This window comes from Dendrobates tinctorius, unplaced genomic scaffold (genome assembly GCF_039654945.1).
Source record: "Dendrobates tinctorius isolate UK_male_01 unplaced genomic scaffold, ASM3965494v1 ptg000022l, whole genome shotgun sequence".
Lineage (NCBI taxonomy): Eukaryota > Metazoa > Chordata > Amphibia > Anura > Dendrobatidae > Dendrobates > Dendrobates tinctorius.
The window spans coordinates 98,168,389-98,195,034 of NW_027361690.1; the positions used below are offsets into that span (position 1 = coordinate 98,168,389).

The 26,646-nt window shown below is 40.7% G+C and overlaps 1 protein-coding gene across 1 annotated transcript in view; it reads right to left on the reverse strand.

Annotated features, from left to right (window-relative positions):
• Window positions 1–684: 684 nt before the first annotated feature.
• ADRA1A (adrenoceptor alpha 1A) overlaps window positions 685–26,646 on the reverse strand; it is a 318,230-nt gene continuing 292,268 nt past the window's right edge. Inside the window, exon 3 of the mRNA XM_073569022.1 lies at window positions 685–1,685. Within this exon, the coding sequence (XP_073425123.1) occupies window positions 1,171–1,685 (515 nt within the window). The 3' untranslated portion in view covers window positions 685–1,170. The remainder of the gene's footprint in view (window positions 1,686–26,646) is intronic.

A 26,646-nucleotide genomic window follows, 5' to 3' on the forward strand; every position in this document is an offset into this window, starting at 1 on the left:
TGCACTGGGATTCTCAAACAAAGCATCATCAATGAGGAAGTAGGAAAAATAGAATAGCAGTTACTGGTAGGGAAGGGTAGAGAATTTTTAATTAAGGTATATTGGAAAAAGATGACTTTAAATAGATAGAATTTAAGAGAAAATAACATTTAGTTTGAGACTACCCCTTTAAGTTTGACATACAGTATATGAATACAACAGAATTGTTTTTTCCAGTCCATCAGACCCCATACTGTACGTACAGATATGACAAATGATTCTGTATGCCTTTGTAAAAATTCAGATTCGTATGAAGGTACAGTAAAGACTTTATCATGAGTCAGTACAAAATGGAGTTGTAATATAGCTGTGTGCATGAGTCCATACTATTTCAGTGCACCTGAGAGCTAATGTTATAAATTGGAACTCATTCCTATTTTATCCTTACATTATCAGTTGCTATGCCCTTTACACAAAGACAATTTTCTTAAAGTCACAGATGAATACATTGTGCGCCATTTTGCAATTCTCTTCCAGCGTGATAACTAAACTTATTGTAGGAATTTGTACTCTGTGTTCTTTCATATCTGGAATTTAGAAATTGTCCAGATGATGAACTCTCGAACAACCCGGTACAGCTACACATAATGAAGACTTTGCATGACCAAGGATACACAAGTTTGGCTGAAAGAACCAATGACACTATTGTTTGTGATTGTGTTTATTGCAAGTGAATTGCAGATGGAAACTTAACCATCCAAAACTAGAATTGGATGTTCTCCACCTGTACAGACAGCACGGCACATGTCGAATCACCACAAGCCTTAACTGGACCTAAATAGTACAGCGTCGGCCAATTAGTTTCGAATGATATTTCCAGATAACTTTATAAAAGAATAAGATAGCACCATGGAGGCTTTTAAAGCAAGTTTTTATTCCATGCATCCACATCCGAGGTGCAATTATAGCAGCATTGTTCATTATCAGTGGAGGTTCAAAACGTTGAGGGTATAAAAAGTCAATGGTTAAAGTGAGGCTCAGATACAATGGAATGTAAAGGGTGCTGACGGGAATCGAACCATTGAACTTTTCGCACAACCTGATTGAACAGAAATACATGGTCACTTCCGTTCCACATGCAGCACATGACTGAGTATTGGAGTTTGCAACAATAGTTTTGTCCTGCTATTCTCAGACGGGTTCTCCATTTTCACTTGTGGAGATTTTATGTATTTTAATTGTAGGAATATTATGACACGTTCGGATTTTCTCTGTGCCAATACAACAGCATGTCCGTAAAATTGACTTACTGCTTGTCCTAGCTGTTGAACAGTTTGAAAAGTCCTTTGGTGGCCCATAAGGAGAAGATGGACTTGGCACTGGAGAGAAGTATTTCCATTCACAGATTCCATCAGTTTTTGTGATCTTGTAGAACGTTTCTCCAGAACCTACTGGGATTCGCACAATATCCCTTTGCTCCTCTGGACTACGATGCATTGGGCTGCTCAGGATGTATCCCGATGAGTATTTACTCGAAGCCTGTCTCCTATGAGAGCAGCGACCATGCAGAATGTTCTGGAAGGCCTTCCTAAACTCACGGCTGGAACATGGGTAGATAACTGGGTTGATGCAGCTGTTAAAATAACCCAGCCAAAAGGTTATTTTAAAAATAGTTACAGATGGTTTGGCTGAAGGGTAAAGGGAGCCTGTAAAGTAAGCAAAAATCAAGTCAGAATTACCTTGTCAGAATTTAACTAAACATATAAACATGCATTTATTGAACTTATAGAAAAGATTTTAGTCTATTGCTGTTCATGAAACTCCAAAGGTATGTGCACCTGGGCATCATCTGCTGTGGATTTTGTGCAGCCCTGTGGAAATGTTGCACATTTACTGCAGAATTCACCCTTTGCATTGCAAACCATGAAATCAACAGTGGTAATCCACAGAATAAAAGGACATATTGGAGACAAATCTGCAGCGGCGGTCAATTTCATCCACAATGCCGATACTATTTTACACTGTGGATTTTCCAGCCCAACAATTCACATGAAAACCCCTATCCTAAAAGTTAAAAAAAAAAAAACATTCCAGGAAAAACATACACACTGTGGTCTATCTACTGAACTACATGGCCTGAAGAAGAGGTTTATACTGTAACATCGCTTTACTTTTGAGCCATGTGTCGCCCTCCCAAGCATAAAACAATGGGGGAAGTTTGTTAAAACTAATTTTTAGATAGTGCTTGGACTAGGCAATCTTAAAATGCACCAGATTTATCACGGTGGATAATGCTAGTTGAGAAATTTGGTGCATTTTTAGACTGTCTAGTTTTGTTGGCTTACTTTGAGCCAAAAATTTTCAGCAGAATTTAGCAGCACAGTACTGCTCCTTTGTTGGACAAATTTCAAAACCTCAGTGTAACCAACACAAATATGGTACTTGTGCATTTCACATAACAATTCTCCATTATTGCATCCGTCCTTTGGTGCTATCTCACATTCCAGGATAGAAATTTTGTTAAAAGGGAAAATCCGCATTGATATATGATATGTTGTGATGGTATGTCACTGGCATGTCATAAAAACGTTATTGGTGCAAGTCTCTGAGTTTGGACGACGTTTCCAAGGGGCCTTAACAAGAGCCTGAATTCCTTTGACATAGTTGTAGATTTCAATGACTGTAAATCACTGTCTCAATCCTTTTTCTACGGTCCCACAGAAATTGAGGTAACTATTGGACAATCAGTGTGCTTCTCTATGTCTTTTTTGTACTTGATGCACTAAACAGTACCCTAAAATATAAAATGACTAGAGTTGAAGTACGGTACATTGAGGCCAAAATAACAGAGTTTCGATGGCAGCAGGAAAAATGATGGAATTCTTGTAGAATAAGAGGCTTAAGCAATGCATTTCCCAAACTGTTACTTTGTGCTGCTAGGTAAACATAAGGAAGGTTTTCAGCATTCTATTATTTAGGGTTTACAGCTGATTACCTATTATTACTGTAAAGTAAGTTACATAGTAAATATGGTTTACATTGTAAAGAAAATCTTTATATTTTACGTTCTAAAATAATAGATATTTTGGTATCCAGCAAGTACCTTGGATGAGTGATGAACAGATGACCCCTTTATTGAAGGAGATCAGTTACGTGCTCCCAGCATGGCACTTCAGAGGGCTATGGTCATAGTTTGTGATGAACAGTGCCCTGAAACCCCATTCAGGGATTGGTTCAAAAGCACTAGTCACAAGCTAGTTATTGTACCTCCTGGCAAGACTTCCTGGAAGATTCTACGTGGTCCCAGTTAGAGCATCATTTAGCACCCACTTGCCATGGTTGTGACCTTATGGTTACAGTTGGGCAAAAAGATTTGCAGGACCATGGTTCAGTGATCATGCTGACAGTCTGTGTCCACAGGGCCAGAGTCCTGCGAGCCTCCTTCTACCTGCCAATATTCACAATGCCTTGTCTAATTAGTAAGCCAAACTTCACAACCATGACATCACTATGGACCCACTAATCAGAAGAGACGCTAAGAATGCTGGCAGGTAGGGGGAAGTTCGCTGGGCTCTGGTCTGGCAGGCATGGACTACCAATATGACTACTAGACCAGGGGCTTGTGATTCATTTTACTCAGCTCTACATATTTTGTTTCCTGGCCACCTACATGGTGATATATGTAATTAGCACATGGCTTGTTCTTTTAAATACGACACTAAACCAGAATTTCCCATGTCTATTTCTGTGCTCAATAGCATAAGCCAAGCACCTTTATACGAGCATCTTATGGGGGCTCGTTATTCAACAGAGACAATTATATGTATACACAGCACTAACCTCTCATCTTAAAACACAGACTTTTCTATTTTAATCCGACATTTCAAAAATAATTCCTTAAACACAATGTAATCATTACTATAGTCTTGATACAGAATTTCCTTGATTTGATCGATGTGATATTTCATGATGGACGGAATGGTCATGACAAAACACAATCCCCAAATTAAATTACCAGCGGTGGAGGTCACATGCATCGCGCTAAGCAATCTCTTGTAGTCATGTTATTATTCTAAGAGGATGATCACGTAGGAGAAATTTAATTTTACTTTGGTTAGAAGGAATGAAAACTTGCTGCTGTCAGTCTTCGTACAGCTGAAAATAGAAATCACTAACCGTCTCATCTGTCACAAAGCAGAATTTATTATGTATGGACAAGTGAGGCAGAAAATAAAAAACATAACAATATAGTGTGATCTTTTTAGAAGTATCTAATTCCTAAGATTTATCACTTTAGGATGGTTTCTATTAATGGGAAAAGTTTTACTAAGAATATTGCCATACCTGAGGTTACTGAGGTTAAGCACTTGTGGTTCGTTTGGCTATATACTTGAAAAACCCAAAACAAACTAATAAGATATATTATCATATCTAATAGATACCTGAGAAATAAGAGAGCGCCACTAAAATATCACTTTTTGTAGTATTACATTGGACTATTTTCCATTTTTTCACTTTCATAGAAAAAAATCTGGAATCATTGAACAGATTTCACAATACAAACTGCAAGCATTAGTAAGATCTTTTAGACTTGATGAGACCGGTGTACTTAGTTTGATGATCCATGCCAGAAAAGCCTTTGAATGTTTTGTTCCCTACAATTTAGAAGTCCAGTTGTAGAGAGCTGAGACGTCAGGACTCATTAGAGATGTGTGAACCTGAACAGTAAAGTTCGTCATCGGTACCGATCACCTATTGTTCGGGCAGGACACCGAACATGGACTTCAGGAAGTCTGTGTTACTATTTGGGTTCGGCCCCCCCGTACACTAAATGTGTGTCGCGCTGTCATGCACATGGCATGATACCTCCGATCACAACTGCGTGCTCACGCTGTCTTTTGACAGCGTGGGAACCGTGGCTCTTTGACCTGCGGTGATGGTTTTACCGCCGATCAGAAGCAGTGTTTGCCGCATTGTCATGCACATGACAGCGTAGCAAACACTGGATGTTTGGGCACCCCATTCAAGTGAATTGAGTCCAGGTTTGGGTTCGGGTCCGAGTACTGTTCTGGTACCCGAACCCAAACTTTTGTAACTGTTCAGCGGAATCCGCCGGACCCGAACATCCAGGTTTCCGCCCATCTCTACTCTTTATGTATGTGCCAATTTACTTTAAAGGTAACGTGTCATCAGAAAATGACATTTTAATTTCATGAGGTTTTCATGTTAAATGTGTTTTTTTTTAATGATTTACATTTTTAGTTTTCATATCACCACCTACAAATATAAAAACCTGCAGTTTTCACAGTGGGATTGGGGCCTAATATTGGACCCATACTTCCTCCTATGGACATTAGCATCGATAGACTGATTCATAGCCTATTTGTTGCATAGAAATATAAGCTGGGTGTGCTATAATCTGGAAAAAGGTCTTTGTGCAGGGAAGGGAAAGTACTTTCTGTGATGATAATGAAACTACTGAAAAGTCTACTTTATAGAATAGGAAGTTTGATTCTAGTAAAAAACATCCTGACCACTGTGAATGATGCAAGATCTCATATTTTTATGTAAATGGTGATAAGGAAATCTGAAAAAACATTATCAACAATTTTTAAACAATATAATTAACATAAACATTCTTTACAATACAAATACAAATTTGCAATAAGTCACCATCTACCATATACTACTATGGCACCTTTTATTATCAGGCAAAGGGACTTAAAGAGGTTGTGGAACCAACAAAGTGTATTTTAACTAATAGAGCTTGGAACAAATATTTCCATATTTGGATGTGTGAAGGAAAAATGTTCCTGTGCTGATATAACTTTAAAAATATGTCCCTGGATAGGAGAATGGAGCATAGGAGACAAAGTGCAGAATAGCTATGCAGCCTACAGACTTGTTCAAAACCCTGCAGAACTAATCTCAAGGAGAAGAGTTGTAGAATTAGGCAGTGCCTCGGATCAGGTGACCGTGTTGAAATCAACCTCCAGTATTAAGGGTCAGTGCCCAAAAATGGGAGATTTGGCACGAAGAGAAATGGCAGATGTTCCCACTGCAGCTCCAGCAGCCGAGACAGTAGGCCGCCGCCGCAGGTACGATTTAGGCCCGGACCAAGACAATGGTTAAGCACCGAAGACCAGAGGTATGCTGGTCAAGGTCCAGACTGCGCTCATCGATGGTCAAGCATCCCTGTTTCTAGTTCATATTGTTAATACAATAATTAAATTGTTGTTTCCACCTGGTGCCTTCTCTGTTGCATTTAGTCACTTGCTTACACTGCTAAGTACTGTCTTATTTGCTGTGTCTGGCCATGCAGAGCTGCTCCAGTTCTTGGTTGGCACACACCACAGCTCCAGGCCAGGGGAGGAGGCGAATAATTATTAGTGAGTACATGGACAAAACATCAATGGCTCATAGCTGCTGCTTTCTGCTTGTTTTATCACAGAAGCGAGTGTTTCTGCCTCTTCTCCAGCTCTCTAAGCTCATCATAAATCAAGTCAGTGAAGTGCTCATCTGCTGCTAGTGCTCCTGCATCACTTACTTGATTTATGATGAGCTCACAGGACTAACAACAAGGCAGAAACAATCCTGTGATAAAACAGGCAGGGGAATATATTACTTAAGAAAACAGCAGTTAGAAGGCCCTGCTGGGAGGTCTGTATACTCTCTTATCAAAATTGACCTGGACAGAAGTTGTGATGTACGCCATCCAAGAACTGGAGCAGCTTTGCATGTTCGGAGACTGTAAATAACAGTGTATAGTAGAGGCATATTTATAAGATTATATCAACACAGGAATATTTTTTTACATATTCAATTGTGGACTTAAAATGTACTTTGTTTGTGGGACAAAGACTGGATGCCTCTGCCTGGTGAATGTGAAAAATTGGAGTGTATTTATTACAATCACAAATTGGCGATATACTTCAAGACATGAAACTATATGCTACTTATAAACACCGAAACAACCCTAGCCGCATAGATAGATATGATCAATGAGATTTTCTAAAATGTAAATGGCTTTACTACAGAGCGCAGCTCCTGAGACACAGCGGGATTGTGCTGCTTACTGATTTATTTGGTGACAACGTTACATTTTATGAAAGCGGATGAAGCTGGGAATTTAATGTAATCTCCTGAAGTAGCACTGTTAAACAATTATAGATCTGCAGGCCCAGAACAGAATAATAATGCACTTGGAGCCGTCCCTTGCTCCTTCAGCTTCATATTGAAGGGCTTCACATATCTGCACTTGTTGGAAGGTCATAGGTGTAGATAAGGAAGGTTATTCTAAATGTCAATATAAAGGCTGTACAGAAGTGATCGAAAGACAACATCTCAATAATAATAATACAAGTTTATGGATTTCTAGGATTGAGTTTTTCTTTAGACTCCTGGTGACTTTTTTATTTAGGCCATGATTTATTATTAGTGAATGAAAAAGCAATACTTACTTCTATGTGAGTATAGGTACTGTACCAATGAGATTATATCAGAAGGAGGCATGTCATCTATTTTTTTTTTTTTGGTAGACATTCTTTTAACCCCTACAGGAGCAAGTGAATTTCTTTGTCTCTAGGTAATCCATCAGGTTTTCATTATATACTTTCTTCAGGCAATACGTTTCATAACCTACAAGGGATGTCCGGTGAAAACAAGTTATCATCACTCTAAAAGATGGAGTGACAGTACGCTTACTCCACTGCCACTCCATTTATTCCTTATGGGCATGCTGAGTGCTGCTCTCAGCTTTTTCTGGCAGCTAGGTAGAAAACACATGGAGCAGCAGTCGGGCATGCGCTCTGCCACTCCATTCTAATGGGGATAAAAAAAATCCCTGTTCTGCCTGCCAGTGCAGGTCCCAGTGGTTGGATTGGTCAATAAGTCATTAACTATATAATTAAAGGCTTATTTTTAAAATGTGGATTGTTTTCTATACATAGATATTCATATGTGCCAATACTACCTATTTTTTTATAAAGCTGATTTGCAACTGTCACCCACCCACCCAAAATGATGACTCCCATGGCCATCTGTATTATCCATTGCCATTGGATGTGTATTCCAGTATTCCTAATACTGTCAGTTGAGCATGCTCCATGTGACGCGCCCCGGGGGCCGCGTGGTACTCGGAGCCGGGCCCATCGACTTCAATGGGGGATGGTGTCACGGCGGCTGGGACCCAGTCTATGGCCCCAGGCGGTCAATGGCAATTATTTGTGTGGTATTTAAGGAGATGGGAATAAAGTTTATGGTTGGTTAAATACGTGATGCCACTTGTGGTATTCTGGTCAGAGGTGACCAGCGCTGTAGTGTTGCTTCTCTGGGATGGATGTCGGGCGCAGCTATGATGTTGTAGCCCTCCACAGGTAGGGCTGTAGTCCCAGGGCAGAATAGATGAAGTTGTTGATAGGGTTGTGGTGTGGAGTGGAGCAGGAATAAAATGGAGGACACAATTGCATGTAGTTCAATGGGCTTTACTAACAGTCTGTCTGCAGTACAGATGCCCGCTTCAGTGCTGAGTCCTCCAGGTCAGGGGTCCAGTAAACTTCCAGGTAGATGAGTACACCCCTCCAACTCTCCCTTTCAGTATGTTCCTTCCTAGGCCGTCTCACTGTACTGGTGTCCTCTCCTTCCTCCCTTTCCAGCACCTTCACAGTCAGTGTCCCAGGCTAGCTGCCGCGGATCCTGTCAGAATTCATCACTCAGGCAGTTCCTTGATCCTATATGGCTGCCTTTCTGGGAAGATAACTGTGGGATTCGCTGTGGCCCATACAGCAACCACAACTGTCAGCTTGCTAATTAAATTCGTTGTTTACTTCGCTAGGCTAGGGGCTGAGACCTTTTTGCGACCTATTTTCTTCCCCCACCTGATAGCAATCAGCGTGGGACTCTAGAAATTCCATTCTTTCCTCCGGGGAGCTTTCCCTCCCAGCCAATCTGTCCGGCAGCTCCTCCTGACAGGAGCTGCTCCAAGCGCATCCTTCCACCTGCTCTCCCCCTGAGGGAACTCTCTCAACTGTCTTCAAATCTCCCACTCTTTCTCTAAGCTCTGCCCACTCGCTGTTCCCATTGGCTGCTCTACATCACTCCACTGTCTAAGCTCCTCCCCATTACCTACCTTCAAAAACTACATATCAATGCTCATCTCATTCATATAACTGACAATTGTCCATATGTCGCTATCAAAAAGCAAACAGTAGAGCAGAGGGTGAGGCCTGCAGTACTTTGGAGAAGCTGTGTGCTCATTTAGATCTGTGAAGCTGGATGTCCCCGGGGCAGAAAGAGATAAAGAAAAATACACAAAGGTACAAGAATGAGCGTTTAAGTTGAGCTTGTACTATAAATTAACAATCGTCATGCAGATGCTGTGTTTTCCATAAAAATATTGCAATCGTGGGAATAGCCTTTCAAGTTTGTTGTATTGCACCTGTTGTTATTGTTGTGCTGAAATCTTACATATCTATATTATTAGGTATCTTGAAATTTATTTTTAGCAAATTTCAAAGTAAAAAATGTTTTTGACTTTTTTAACTGTAGATTTAAAATAAACTTGTGCAAATTGTCTCTTCAGATAGGAAGGGGACTAGAAATCTAGTGCCATATTGATTATAAGATGCTCTATATCTCAAAATATAGGCATCTATACAGTTTATGCCAGTATATCAGCCCATGTAATAAGAGTACGTAGAAAGCGTTGTCTACCCATGTATAATATGGATGTTAATCACCCCACATTTATGTGCTGAGAGCTGGCCATACACATAAAATCGCTGATGCTGATCGCTCATTCAGCCGACAGTTCGCTATCCCAATTCCTTAGCACATATGAATGTTCGACTCAATCAACAGTTCATAGCCATGAATCATCAAAGTAATTACGACAGAATTCGCTTTGGAAAGTGGCAAAAATGTTTGCGTCATACGGAGTTGCACAAGAATTTTGAGACTTTTGGCATTTTCACAAGTTTTTCTCTTATACAAGTGAGTGAAGCTGGAGGATGATGGGGGCAAGATGCCACAGCTTGTCTAATTCATGATAAGTTGTGGTGTACCTCAGTTCCTGACTGGAGTAGGATTTCTGGAGAGACTCATGTAGGCACACACCACTTGTCAGATTGCTCCTGATTCATTAAGAGGCGCGCATGTTTTGGAAGAGGAAGAAGGCAAGTCCAAAGAATATCTGGACCATGATCACTATTTTATCTCACACTTTTATAAGCGTTGGCCATTACCTCCTCTTTGTTGTTGTCACTTCTTGGGTCCAGCCAAGGACACTCTGAATGATTATACGCTTTGAATTGTTATACGTGTTCAGGCAAATCAGGTGGAGGACACAGCTCTAAGGTATAAAGTCCTATATTTTGACCCCTTTCCGACATAGTCAGTAATAATACATCCACGCGCCCGGGTACTTAATGACGCGTGACAGATTATTATGACTAGGCGTTCGTACGCACACACGGGCTGTGCGCATATGATCGCCGCCGGGTGTCAGAGGATTCTGACAGCTGACACCCGGAACTCAGTGTCAGGAGCAGTCTCGCACCGCTCCCGGATCTTTAACTCCCTAAATGCTGCAATTGAACTTGATCGTACCATTTTGGGAGCCAGGAGAGGGATGACAGCCCCCTCAGCCCTTGGATTGGAGACCATGGGTCGTCACGCAAGGTCCCAATCGTTGCCACTTTGACCTGATGTTGTCATGATGACATCTGGGTCACCAGAGCTAGGAAAGTTGTTTCATCATGCGCAGTGCATGATCAGCAACTTTATCTGTCAGTGCACAGCAGACAGGTTGCATAGCAAAGGGATGGCTCCTGCATCCTCATGCTATACAAGCAATCAACCTGCAAAAAATGATAGTCGCATAGTAGGACAAAGTCAAAAAGTTAAAAAATAGTAATTTTTTTTTAAATAATTGTAAAATATAAAAGTACACATATTTGGTAACACGGCGTCCATCCATACCGGTTTTTTGTTAATTTTGCCTCCCAAAAATAGGAATAGAAAGCTATCAAAAAATAGCAACTGTCTGAAAATGGTACCAATAAAAACATCAACTTGTCCCATAAAAAACAAGCCCTCACATAACTTTGTGGGCCAAAATATTGATAAATTATAGCTCTCAAAATATGGTGATGCAAAAACATTTTTTTACAATAGAAAATGTCTTTTAGTAGCTAAACATAAAAACCCAATATATATCTGGTATCGCTGTAATTGCACCGACCCCAAGAATAAAGTCGCCTAAACCATATATTGCATCCATGTCTGGCATTTCTGAAGCAATGAGAGCCTGCCTAACTTACAGGTGCCTGTCTCCAGAAGCATGTGCTGGGCATAACATACTGGTGACTGCAACATACTGGCCACAACAACGGCCGATTGCAATTTTCACTCAGCAACATTCATTGCTGCTTGTGTCTGGAAAATACCTGTGAAGTCAAAATCGTCACTACACCTGAAGATAAATTCTCAAAGGGGTATAATTTCCAAAATGGGGTCCAATCTGGCGCTACTTGCCTTCTGAGGTTTGCATTTGCGCCTGAAAAATATTTCCTGATTACATGTAGGGTATTGGCGAAAAAATGGACCTCAGTTTGTTGTAATAAAATATTCTTATTAGCCCTTAGAAAAATTAAAAACTTGGAGCTAAAACAACATTTTAGTGGTAAAAATGTAATTTATTCTTTCTTCACGCTCAATGATCTAAAATTCCGTGAGGCACGTGTGGTATCAATATGATCACTGCTCCCCTAGATGAATCCATTGGGGAGTGTAGTTTGTAAAATAAGTTCACATATAGGGGGTTTCTATTTTTCTGTCACCTCAGGGGCTCTGCCAATGTGACATGGCACCCTCAAACCATTCCAGGAAAATCTGTACCCCAATATGGCACCTCTTCCCTTCCGAACTTTGCACTGTGCCTCAAAAGCAGTATTCCCCCAAATATGGGGTACTGGTGTACTCAGGAGAAATTGCACAACAAACTGTACGGTGCAATTTCTCCTGTTACCCTTATGAAAAAGTAAAATATGGGGCAAAATAACTTTTTTGTGGAGAAAATGTGATTTTAATATTTTAACGGCTCAACATTATAAACTTCTGTGAAGCACCTGGGGGTTCAAGGTGCTCACCACACATCTAAATACATTTTTTGAGGGGTCTAGTTTCCAAAATGGGGTCACTTGTGGGAGATTTTCACTGTTTAGGCACACAGGGGCTCTCCAAATGTGACATCTGCTAATAATTTCAAGAAATTTTAAAAAAAGTCAAATGACGCTCCTTTCCCTGCCGTGCACCCAAACAGTTGTTTTCTCCCTCATATGGGTATTGGCATGCTCAGCAGAAATTACACAACTCATTTTTGGGTCCATTTTTTCTGATACCCTTGTCAAAATAAACAGAAATTGGATCTGAAGTAAATTTTTGGTGAAAAAAGTTGAATGTTAATTTTTTTTCCACATTCCAAAATTTCCCGTGAAGCATCTGAAGGGTTAATAAACTTCTTGAATGTGGTTTTGAGCACCTTGAGGGGTGCAGTTTTTAGAATGGTGTTACTTTTGGGTACTTTCTATCATATAGACCCCTCAAAGTGACGTGGTCCCTAAAAGAAAATAGTTTTGTATATTTAGTTTGAAAAATGAAAAATCGCTGGTCAGCTTTTAACCCTCATAACTTCCTAACAAAAATAAATTTGGTTCCAAAATTGTGCTTATGTTAAGTAAACATGTTGGAAATGTTATTTATTACCTATTTTGTTTGACTTATCTCTGTGTTTAAGGGCATGAAAATTCAAAGTTTGAAAATTGCAAAATTTTCAAAATTTTCACCAAATTTACATTTTTTTTTACAAATAAACACAAGGCATATTGAACGAATTTTACCACTATCACTTTTACCACTTTGTGCAGTGGATGATTTTGCAAACTCCCCTCTCCCACTCTCTGACCACAATCTTCTTTCATTCTCTATCAAGAACTGCCAGGCTGCTCAGGTCACCCCCACTGTCCAGACTTATAGAAACATACAGGCCATTAACACCCAGAAACTTATGAAGAACTTGCAGTCTTCATTGGCCCCTATCTCCTCCCTCTCATGTCCTGATTCTGCATTGAAGAATTACAATGAAACACTTCAAACTGCCCTGGATGAATTTGCACCCCCTATAAATAGAACACCACAACGCAGACGGCGACAGCCCTGGCACACGGTGCAAACACGTTTCCTGCAGCGGTGCTCCAGGTGCGCCGAACGTCTGTGGAGAAAATCCAAGCTACACGAAGATTTCATCCATTTTAAGTTTATGCTTAGAACATACAACACTGCCCTTCACCTCTCCAAACAAACCTATTTCAACACCCTCATCACCTCACTGTCCAATAACTCGAAACGTCTCTTTGACACTTTTCATTCTCTACTCAATCCAAGAGTACAGGCCCCAACCACGGAGCTCCGAGCTGACGATCTGGCCAATTACTTCAAAGAAAAAATTGACCAGATTCGACAGGAAATTATCTCCCAATTACCTCATACCATGCACTGTCCTCCCTCCCCCACTGCATCTAGCTCACTCTGATTTTGAACCAGTCACAAAAGAAGTAAGCAGGCTCCTTGCATCTTCTCGCCCAACTACTTGCACCAGTAACCCATTTCTGTCACATCTCCTCCAGTCCCTTTCCCCTGCTGTCACCCCTCACCTAACTAAAATATCTAACCTCTCTCTCTCTTCTGGTATTTTTCCCTCCTCATTTAAGCATGCCATCATACATCCACTACTTAAAAAAACCATCCCTTGACCAAAACTGTGCCGCTAACTATAGACCTGTCTCTAATCTTCCCTTCATCTCTAAACTCCTGGAACGTCTGGTCCACTCCCGTCTTATCCGCTATCTCTCAGAAAACTCTGTTCTCGACCCTCTCCAATCCGGTTTCCGCTCTTTACACTCCACTGAAACTGCCCTCACCAAAGTCTCTAATGATCTTCTAACAGCTAAATCAAATGGTCATTACTCCATGCTAATTCTCTTGGATCTCTCTGCAGCATTTGACACTGTGGATCATCAGCTCCTCCTCACTATGCTCCGTTCCATTGGGCTCAAGGACACCGTTCTCTCCTGGTTCTCCTCCTATCTCTCCGACCGCTCCTTTACTGTATCTTTTGCCGGTTCCTCCTCCTCTCACCTTCCCCTTACTGTTGGGGTCCCCCAAGGATCGGTTCTAGGCCCCCTCCTCTTCTCCTTGTACACTGCCCCTATTGGTCAAACAATCAGTAGATTTGGTTTCCAGTACCATCTCTATGCTGATGACACCCAATTATACGCTTCTTCTCCTGACATCACGCCAGCCTTTCTAGAAAACACCGGCGATTGTCTAAACACTGTGTCTAACATCATGTCCTCACTATATCTGAAACTGAACCTGTCAAAGACTGATCTCCTGGTGTTTCCTCCCTCTACTAATGTACCTATACCTGACATTGCTATTTCTGTGTGTGGTTCCACTATTACTCCCCAGCAACAGGCCCGCTGTCTTGGGGTCATACTTGATTCCGAGCTTTCCTTTGCCCCCCACATTCGATCAGTGGCTCGCTCTTGTCATCTGCACCTCAAAAACATTTCTAGAATTCGACCTTTTCTTACTTTTGACTCTGCAAAAACTCTTACTGTTTCTCTTATTCATTCTCGTCTGGACTATTGTAACTCCCTTCTAATCGGTCTCCCTCTTACCAAACTCTCCCCTCTCCAATCTGTCTTGAATGCTGCAGCCAGGATCATATTCCTCACCAATCATTACACCGATGCCTCTACCTTGTGCCAGTCATTACACTGGCTACCCATCCACTCCAGAATTCAGTAAAAACTTATTACCCTCACCCACAAAGCCCTCCATGGCTCAGCACCACCCTACATCTCCTCCCTTGTTTCAGTATACCACCCTACCCGCGCCCTCCATTCTGCTGATGACCTGAGGTTGGCATCCTCAATAGTCAGAACCTCCCACTCCCGTCTCCAAGACTTTACACATGCCGCGCCAATTCTTTGGAATGTACTTCCCAGGTCAATACGATTAGTCCCCAATCCCCAAAATTTTAAGCGTGCCCTGAAAAAGCATTTATTCAGACTGGCCTATCGCCTCAACACATTAACCTAATCTATCCCTGTGTGGCAGAGCCAAAAGTTTTACCATAACCAGATTTCCCGCATCATGTTCCCACATGCTTTATGCATCCATTAGCCCTCTGTGTCTGTACTGTTACACACTTAACATTATGGCTGGTCCATACAATCAGGGCAACTGTTACCACCCACCTTTCGTGTCTACCTCTTTCCTCATAGACTGTAAGCTTGCGAGCAGGGCCCTCTTTCCTCTTGGTATTTGTTATAATCTACTGTATGTGATTATTGTTATGCTGTAATGTCTATTGTCTGTACAAATCCCCTCTGAAATGTAAAGTGCTGCGGAATATGTCGGCGCTATAAAAATAAAATTTATTATTATTATTACTATCATGAAGTACAATATGTCACGGAAAAACAACCACAAAATCACCGGGATCCGTTGAAGCGTTCCAGAGTTATTACCTCATAAAAGGACAGTGGTCACAATTGTAAAAATTGGTCTGGTCAGTAAGGTGCAACCCACCATCGGGAGTAAAGGGATTAAACAATCCTCACCATTTATATAACGTAAGAACCATTCAATGAGAAGTTTAATGTGCAACAATTACTGGAAGACAACCATGGTTCCTCCACCAAATATCAAGAAAGGAAAGTAGTTAGAAGTGATGTGATAAATTACATGTGGAGGATATTAAAAGCACAGTTTTGTTTCACGGACTAGGTCAAAAGCAGATTAGTTTTGTTTCATATATTGAGGCAAAATGGATTAAGGTACTATATATGAACTCTTATATATATATATATATATATATATATATATAACTTCTTTAAAAAAAGCAAGAAGTTCACAAAACAGTTTGACACATGTAATAAACATGCAGAGAGATACGTTAATAGCTCATGATAGGTACTCATAATATTTAGGAGATTCAGCTGGTAGAAAGATTTTTGGAAAAAGTAGGCAAAATAGCACAAGACTCCTCAAGAAGGAAGATTATCTAGTTTCACCTATAAGAGCCTACCCTGTAGATTAAAATCAACTCTACTCTGTTTTGTTGAAGAGCAACATCTCTAAAACAGTGCTGTCTACAGATGGGAGTCTTTGAATTGACAAATAAATGAAATCTCATGGTGCTTCAGTGGTTAGCATTGCAGCATCGGGGTCCTGGGTTTAAATCCCACCAAGGACAAAATCTGGGAGGAGTTTGTATATTCTCCCCATGTTGCATGAGTTTCCTCTGGTTTCCTCCCACACTCCAAAGACATACTGATAGGGAATTTAGATTGTGAGCTCCAATGGAGACAATAATATATGTAAAGCGCTGCGTAATATGATGGTGCTATATAAGCAAAACATAAATAAATTAAAAAAACTTTCTAAAGGGTCCAATACTTACTTATAGGGCATACTCCTATGGGTGGCATTAGAGAGGCAATTAGTTTTCTTCTTTCTGGAATTGAAGGGAACCTTCATATCCCCAAATGTTATTAGAATGCAGAAAAGGGGTTAATTTGCAGGAGAAAATTAATTGTATTCCTCCCAGCAGCCTCCATCTTTCAGATATAGAGGAGTACTGTCCCAATTTCAGTCACCTCTCGGTACACACTGAGTGTGTATACATATATTCGTATCTTTTAGTACAGGCATTTTTTGCAGGTGTTCATACCTGTAGTCTTCATTTTTTGTGATCTCCAGGCGTATTGGAGATAAAGGATGATGATTTATTCTCAACGCATTTCAAAGTCACTAGGACTTCTTCCTCAGGAGATGCTAGTGACTTTGAAACTTGTTGAGAATAAACCATCATCCTTGATCTCCAATATGCCTGGACATTCATTTTTCACAGCAGCGCGGATGATATCCACACAATTTCCAAACTGAATATCCGGAGACCTTTGGTTGTTTTGCAAAACCATCGATGACCTGCAATCATGTGAAATGGTCACCTATGGGTGGAATTTCCGACGTGCTTCTGATAAGAGATTGACAGAGGCATTTAACTAGTTAACAGCGGCGGGTGGATCGGGATTCCACCCGCAGCCGGTGCGGGCACATGTCAGCTGTATATATCAGCTGACATGTGCCCAGAAAGGTGCGAGCTCACGCTGGAGCCCACAACAAATGGGGAGTCCAACATTGGTGACCTATTACGCCCCATGTCGGAAAGGGGTTAAAAATACTATTAAGATTCAAAAAAATCTGATTGCTTCCGCGTATGTCAACAGCTACAAGCATTATACAGAATATTGTTTTTAACTGTAATTAAAATGAAGAGCCAAATACCAACCAGGAAAAAAACTTTATAATTTTTTTTATAAAAAAATGTTTCCATAAATAAATGTGTCATAAACATATCAGGTTATTAACACAACTTACATGAATCTTTATATACAGTGGGGCAAAAAAGTATTTAGTCAGTCAGCAATAGTGCAAGTTCCACCACTTAAAAAGATGAGAGGCGTCTGTAATTTACATCATAGGTAGACCTCAACTATGGGAGACAAACTGAGAAAAAAAATCCAGAAAATCACATTGTCTGTTTTTTTTTCATTTTATTTGCATATTATGGTGGAAAATAAGTATTTGGTCAGAAACAAAATTTCATCTCAATACTTTGTGATATATCCTTTGTTGGCAATGACAGAGATCAAACGTTTTCTGTAAGTCTTCACAAGGTTGCCACACACTGTTGTTGGTATGTTGGCCCATTCCTCCATGCAGATCTCCTCTAGAGCAGTGATGTTTTTGGCTTTTCGCTTGGCAACACAGACTTTCAACTCCCTCCAAAGGTTTTCTATAGGGTTGAGATCTGGAGACTGACTAGGCCACTCCAGGACCTTGAAATGCTTCTTACGAAGCCACTCCTTCGTTGCCCTGGCGGTGTGCTTTGGATCATTGTCATGTTGAAAGACTCAGCCACGTTTCATCTTCAATGCCCTTGCTGATGGAAGGAGGTTTGCACTCAAAATCTCACGATACATGGCCCCATTCATTCTTTCATGTACCCGGATCAGTCGTCCTGGCCCCTTTGCAGAGAAACAGCCCCAAAGCATGATGTTTGCACCACCATGCTTTACAGTAGGTATGGTGTTTGATGGATGCAACTCAGTATTCTTTTTCCTCCAAACACGACAAGTTGTGTTTCTACCAAACAGTTCCAGTTTGGTTTCATCAGACCATAGGACATTCTCCCAAAACTCCTCTGGATCATCCAAATGCTCTCTAGCAAACTTCAGACGGACCCAGACATGTACAGGCTTAAGCAGTGGGACACGTCTGGCACTGCAGGATCTGAGTCCATGGTGGCGTAGTGTGTTACTTATGGTAGGCCTTGTTACATTGGTCCCAGCTCTCTGCAGTTCATTCACTAGGTCCGCCCGCGTGGTTCTGGGATTTTTGCTCACCGTTCTTGTGATCATTCTGACCCCACGGGGTGGGATTTTGCGTGGAGCACCAGATCGAGGGAGATTATCAGTGGTCGTGTATGTCTTCCATTTTCTAATTATTGCTCCCACAGTTCATTTCTTCACTCCAAGCTGGTTGGCTATTGCAGATTCAGTCTTCCCAGCCTGGTGCAGGGCTACAATTTTGTTTCTGGTGTCCTTTGACAGCTCTTTGGTCTTCACCATAGTGGAGTTTGGAGTCAGACTGTTTGAGGGTGTGCACAGGTGTCTTTTTATACTGATAACAAGTTTAAACAGGTGCCATTACTACAGGTAATGAGTGGAGGAAAGAGGAGACTCTTAAAGAAGAAGTTACAGGTCTGTGAGAGCCAGAAATCTTGATTGCTTGTTTCTGACCAAATACTTATTTTCCACCATAATATGCAAATAAAATGAAAAAAAAACAGACAATGTGATTTTCTGGATTTTTTTTTCTCAGTTTGTCTCCCATAGTTGAGGTCTACCTATGATGTAAATTACAGACGCCTCTCATCTTTTTAAGTGGTGGAACTTGCACTATTGCTGACTGACTAAATACTTTTTTGCCCCACTGTAAGTTCAGTACACATAATGTAAATGTAAATTAATGTGTACAATAACACACCGAAATCTTGTTCAGATTGATCACTGCCTCTCTTGCTCATCCTCGGTGGGCACTGTCACCACTTGAGCTAATGTAAACGGTTTACATGTGTTAGGACTAATCTGGTGGAGATTACTACAAACACTTCATATCTGCTTTCACTAAAATGACTTTTATTACCCTTTGTCCTATGAAAGGGAGTGCAACAAATACCCAGGCAGGCTGAGTTTATGGAAAATGGATAGCACAGCAATCCCCCATTTCAAATGACAGCTGCCCTTTTCAAACACTGGCCGGCGGCTTAGCAGGTTCCCAAGCATTTTTAAATATTTCCCTCTGCCCTGAAAAGTCCTGTGCTCAGACTTTATGTCAAGCTCTAAACATTTTATCAGGCGTGACATCAGAATGCATCTGAAATATTCCAACCCATGACATCCATTACATATATTTTATAGGTTTAAAATATGCAGACAACTAAACCTTTGTTTGTTTTTTTTCCGCTTTTGCGTCTTCATTTTCATCTGCCAAAAGTAAAACTGTTTATTTTTTTATCAAAAATAACGATATGAAGGTTTGATTTTTGTGGGTCAATTTGTATTTTGGAAGTTTATCATTTAATTTATCATATAATGGCCTGCAAAACAGGACAAAAAAAAATCTTTGTGGGATAGAATGATGCAAAGAAAAAAATAAATAAAAAAATCCCTCAATGGTTGTTCTTGAGTAGTTTAAATGACATTTATCGTACTTTGTGGTTAAAATGGTCTGGTAAGTTTTTTCTGAGGGTCAGTACAATTATAGAGATACCATATACTGTATATTTTCAAATAGACAGACACAGTGTATATAAAAAGCCAACACACCCATGTTAAAAAGCCAGGAAATTCTCAGGTAAACAAATCTTACCAATAAGAATCATTTTAGAACTTTCTCCACCTTTAATATCCCCCATAATCTGTACAAATCCATTGAGAATCAAACTGAAATCATTATTTAGTGAAGGAAAGGTGGGAATAACTAATCTAAAAATAATGTGGTAGTATACAAGTGAACATCCTCTTAAACCTGGGAATGTGGTTGAGTTCAGAATTAGCCAATCACATTTAAACTAATTGTTAGTAGTAGTCAGAATACAGCTGCCCTCATTTACAGGGATTCTGATGAACCCCATATAAAGTTCAGCTGTTCTAGAAGAATTTTCCTGACATTTTGGAGCAAAAATCATGGTCTATAAACAGTTTCCAACGTGGCAAAGGTATCTCATTGTTATAAGTTATCAGTCAGGAGAAGGTTACGAAAAAAATGTACAAGGCATTACACATACAGTACCATTGAACATGGTGTAGACAGTTATCAAGAAGTGGCTTAAATTTGGCACAAAAGTAATATTACCTAGAACTAGGCTTCCCTCAAAACTTGATAAAAAGACAAGAAGAATATTTGTCTGTAAGGCTCCAATATTTTTGCCAGTTATTTGCACAGTAACGGCTTGAGCACCTGCAGCTTTAGCAGGCACTGCTGGAAGCGCCGGTGTATTACGATTATATCTATTGTCTGTAAGGCTGCCAAGAGGCATACAGCAACATTTAAAAGAGCTTCAGTAATTTATGGCAAGTGCAGGTTATGTACTGCATGTGACAACAATTTCCCGTAATCTTCACAAGTCTAATCTGTGGAGGAGGGTGGCTAGACAGAAGCCTTTTATCACAAAAAGAAAAAAAACATTCAAGTCAATCTATGTTTTGCCAAAACAACATCAAGTATGCCAAAAGCATTTGGCCATAGTTCCAAAAGGTATGTTTGGTGCAAAGCCAACATTACGCATCACTAAAAGAACACGATACCCACAGTGAAGCATGGTGTAGGCAGCAATTTAATTTGGGGGCTATTTGGCAGGTGGAACTTGGGATTTAGTGTATGCAAAGGGGATTATGAATAGTTCCAAATATCAGTCAATTTTGCAACAAATCCTTCAGGCCTCTGCTAAAAAGCTGAAGATGAAGAGGAATTTCATCTTTCAGTATGAAAACGACCTTACGCATATCTCCAAATTAACAAAAGAATTGCTTCACCAGAAGAAGCTCAACATATTGGAATGGCACAGTCTGAGCGAAGACCTGAATCCAATGGAAAATCTGTGGGTAGATCTGAAGAGGGCGCTGTACACAGAAGATGCCCTCACAATTTGATAGATTCAGAACAAAAACCTGACATTTGAAGAGGGGTGTATATACTTTTTATATTGACTGTATACTATGACCCATAACATTTTTATTTCTCATTGATGGAACTGTGTGTGTGTGTGTATGGATGTATTGATTTCTGCAAGGTTAGCTGTTGTAGTTTCGATTTTTATCATTTTGGGGTATATACAACTTTTACACTTTTACAATTGCACTGTGTTGTATTTTTTTAGGCAGCAGACTGATAGAAACAAAAAGTTTATTCTGGCATTTTTATGCTTCATTACACCCTTCACTATGATAGATAAACAATTCAATATAAATATATATATATATATATATATATGTATATATATATATATATTTGTATTTTTTTTTTATCAGGGAATGGGAAAAGAAGGATGATTCAAGTTTTTATGTTTTTTTTTAAACATTTTCTACTAGTAAATCTAGAGGAATTGAACCTGCGACTGTCAATACCCTTTATTTATTTTATTGCATTTAGAAAATGTCAGAGAAGGTAAAGATCAGGTGGTTTAAATGTTTTTGCCCTATCCTTTTCTTTTGCAAGCAGATAAGCCACTGAAATAGGAGTCTGGCAGCAGATTACTTAGCTGTCACCATAGAGAACAAGAAAACTTGGCTGATTCAAGCATTCATGTGTATGGAGAGTCAAGAGAGATGGCTATCAGCTAACCGAGTGCTCAGCTGACAGTCATTTAAGGGGGCTTTACACATAGCGATATCACTAGCAATATCGCTAAAGCATCACTGATTTTGTGACGCAGCAGCGATTTTGCTAGTGATATCGCTATGTGTGATACTTACCTCCGACCGGCTCCCCCGCTGTCTGTAGCTGATTGCGCGAGATCGTCCAGCTCCATTTCTCGTCAGGCGCTTCCTGCTGGCACCGACGAGCGACGTGTGGACGCGGACGGAGGACGTCAGGATCGCCGCGTCTGAAAGGTAAGTAACTATTATTTATTCATCCGACTCTCATTGGCGTCTGCCTGTGCGCCTCCCGGACGGTCACTCTTGGTGATAATATCTTGAAAAAGGCCTAATAGCCGAAATGTTGATGTTTTGTCTGCATAAGGCCGGTTTCACATTAGCGCATTTTCAGCGCACGCACGGCCGGGGGTAGCTCCGCCCCCGAGCCGGCTCTCTGCCCGGCGTGCCCGCCCCTTGCTTGTAGCGCCGCCTACTAGCGGACAGCGGCGCCTGCGATCGGCGCACCCTATCTTTTGCATAGGGTGCGCAGATCGTGCGCAGGCCGTGCGCTAGTTGCGCTTTGACCTGTGCTGCGCACTTTTGACGGTGCGCCGTGCGCGCCAAAATCAAACTTTTCGGATTTTGGCGCGCACGGCGCACCGTCAAAAGTGCGCAGCACAGGTCAAAGCGCAACTAGCGCACGGCCTGCGCACGATCTGCGCACCCTATGCTAAAGATAGGGTGCGCCGATCGCAGGCGCCGCTGTCCGCTAGTAGGCGGCGCTACAAGCAAGGGGCGGGCACGCCGGGCAGAGAGCCGGATCGGGGGCGGAGCTACCCCCGGCCGTGCGTGCGCTGAAAATGCGCTAATGTGAAACCGGCCTTACACTGGTCTCACAATATTATATTATGCCCTCTTTGGATGAATAAATAATAGATTCATATTATACTGTGTGCCGAGGTTTTTTTTCTAAAAGTTGCTTTATTTTCCTCTGAGCACCAGACCGTGAAAGCAGTGAGCACCCCGTTCTCTATTATTGAAAGGTAAGTAACGACCGCTGCTGCGTCGCTACATCGCTGGTGAGATCTGCCTGTGTGGCAGCTCACTAGCGACCATTTAGCGATGCACCAGCGATCCTGACCGGGTCGTATCGTGGTCGAATCGCTGGTGCATCGCTAAATGTAAAGGGGCCTTTAAGGTGTATGGTTATCTTAAAACCTGAGATTGCTGGAACGTAGGTAAATACCAAGGAATGCTTGTGTATTGCAGTGTATTGAAAATGTAGCAATCTCTTTTGAGGCCATACCAGAGTGCAAAGACTGCAGACACTGGAGCTTTCAATAGGTCCCAGACTGCCATGATGGCCACTGGCACACCATGATCGCATCATGGGAGATGTCTAATAACTTACAGGCAGTGGTTGCTATAGTGGGTATACTTTAGTGACTGCGATGATGCCAACTGAATAACACTGCTTGCATCTGCAATATATGTAGCAGACACAGCTTTTGAGCCCATTTTAATATCACGCCGCTGACATGACATAAATGTACAGGTGCTTCTCACAAAATCAGAATGTCATCAAAAAGTTAATTTATTTCAGTTCTTCAATACAAAAAGTTAAACTCCTATATTATATAGAGTCATTACAAACAGAGTGATCTATTTCAATTGTTTATTTCTTTTAATGTTGATGATTATGGCTTACAGCCAATGAAAACTCAAAAGTTGTTATCTCAGTAAATTAGAATAATTAACAAAAAACACCTGCAAAGGCTTCCTTTACATTTAAAAAGGTCCCTTAGTCTGATTCAGGAGGCTCCACAATCATGGGGAAGACTGCTGACTTCACAGCTGTCCAGAAGACAGTCACTGATACACTCCACAAGTAGGGTAAGCCACAAAATCTCATTGCTGGCTGTTCACAAAGTGCTGGATCCAAGCATATTAATGGAAAGTTGAGTGGAAGGAAAAAGTGTGGTAGAAAAAGGTGCACAAGCAACCGGGATAACCGCAGCCTTGAAAGGCTTGTTAAGAAAAGGCCATTCAAAAATTTGAGGAAGATTCACAAGGAGTGGACTGCTGCTGGAGTCATTGCTTCAAGAGCCACCACACACAGACGTATCCAGGAGATGGGCTACAAGTGTCGCATTCCTTGTATGAAGCCACTCATGACCAATAGACAACGCCAGAAGTGTCTTACCTGGGCCAAGGAGAAAAAGAACTTGACTGTTGCTCAGTGGTCCAAGGTGTTGTTTTTAGATGAAAGAAAATTTTGCATTTCATTTTGAAATCAAGGTCCCAGAGTCGAAGAGTGGAGAGATCACAATCCAAGCTGCTTGAGGTCTAGTGTGAAGTTTTCGCAATTAGTGATGGCTTGGGGAGCCATATCATCTGCTGGTGTAGGTCCACTGTTTTTTATCAAGACCAAAGTCAGCACAGCCGTCTACCAGGAAATTTTAGAGCACTTCATGCTTCCCTCTTCCGACAAGCTTTTGGAGATGGAAATTCCATTTTCCAGCAGGAATTGGCACCTGTTCACTCTACCAAAAGTACCAATACCAACACCTAGTTTAAAAACATCAGTATCACTGTGCTTGATTGGCCAGCAAACTCGCCTGACCTTAACCCCATAGATAATCTGTGGGGTATTGTCAAGAGGAAGATGAGAGACACCAGACCCAACAATGCAGATGAGCTGAAGGCTGCTATCAAAGCAACCTGGGCTTCCATAACACCTCAGCAGTGCCATAGGCTGATCGCCTCCATGCCACGTCGCATTGATGCAACAATTGATACAAAAGTAGCCCCGACCAAGTATCGAGTGCATTTACTGTACATACATTTCAGTAGGCCAACATTTCGTATTTTAAAGCCATTTTTCAAGCCGGTGTTATAAAGTATTCTAATTTACTGAGATAATGACTTTTGGGTTTTCATTGGCTGTAAGCCATAATCATCAACTTTACCAGAAATAAACACTTGAAATAGATCACTCTGTAATGACTCTATATAATATGTGAGTTTCACTTTTTGTCTTGAAGAACTGAAATAAATTAACTTTCTGATGATATTCTTATTTTGTGAGAAGCACCTGTATGCTGCCTATCAGGATGAGGGTAATAATTAAACTTAAACATAAAGGAGACTTGTCACTCCTCTGACATGTCTTTTTCTGTAAATACATGTATTCCTCATTTAACAACAATTTGGGACATCTGTTCTTAGAACTCTGCTATGTGTTATTCCTCGAGGAAATGTAGGAGACATACGTAGCCATTGAATCACATTCACCCTGTTCTTTTTCAGAAATATAATAGATGTGTGTTTTGGATCATTGTCATTTTAAAAAAGTGTATGTCTACCAAGAGCACAAAGTAATGGTAGCATCTTCTCTTTTCACTAGAGAGCAGCACTTGTGTGAATTAATGATACCGTCTATGAAATGTAGCTCCCTATCAACAGCAGCATTCATTCAGCTTCACAAACCGACACTGTCACCACCAAGTTTCACTGCTGACACCATGCATTTTCTAAACACATTTTTCTAAACTGATGGTGCCTACAGTGAAACATGGTGTTGGCAGTGTCTGTATATTTGGCTGTCTGAGTGCTGCTCAAGTCAGGGAACTACATTTCATTGATGGTATCATGAATTCACAGATGCACTACTCTATACTGAAAGAGAAGACCCTCCTAATACTCTGTGCTCTTGGTAGACGTGCACTTTTCCAACATGACATTGATCCAGTTGGAAGAGAAAAGTTAAACTAGATTTAGGCATTTTAGCTTCTGATATGAAGTTGAGAGCACAATCATATGATTTATGCATTGGTAGAACATCTCATTCAACCTCAGTAAAAACATCACTAAAAACCTAAATTAATTCTGGATGGCGAGATCTACAGAAGCCAAGGATCTCAACAGATATTCAATAAAAACAAGAGTGACCACAAGACGTAATCTCTTGAGTCTCCCAATACTTGAGTCTCCCATGCTTAATTAACCATGGTAGGCCCAATACTAACTTTGCAAGTAGAGAAGGAAAAAACCTGAATGAAATGGACTCAGTGTGTAATACTCCTACCTTCATACATACTTTCTCAACCTTCAAATTAACGTGACTTTGTGAAAGATGAGAATTGTCAATAGCAAAAACTTGTATGGGAATGTTAAGAGTAGAAATATCATAGCCAAAGTTTTTAGTGAAATCGTGATCAATTCGATTCAAGACAGAACCTGAATCCACAAATTCAGGGGTAAAAATAAAACAAGACATAGTTTCCAGGAATACTGATAAGGAATAAACGGATGCCTGCAAGAGACAATATCAAACTCTTGGAACCTGCATCTTTACACTTTAGCATCCCCTTTTTTTTCTTTAGAAATTACCGTAATTATTGTTTTTGAAACATTGAACTATAACATGATCAGGACAACCACAATATTAACAGAAACTTGCTAATGCTCCAAGTTCTGTACCCCCTCTGGAATCTTTACAAGCACCAATTTGCATAGGTTCACCAGTTTCAACTAATGGGGAAGATGCCATTGAAACACCTTTAAATGTGTCTACTTCTCATGTGTCTGTCAAACGAACAGCAAGAGTCATAGC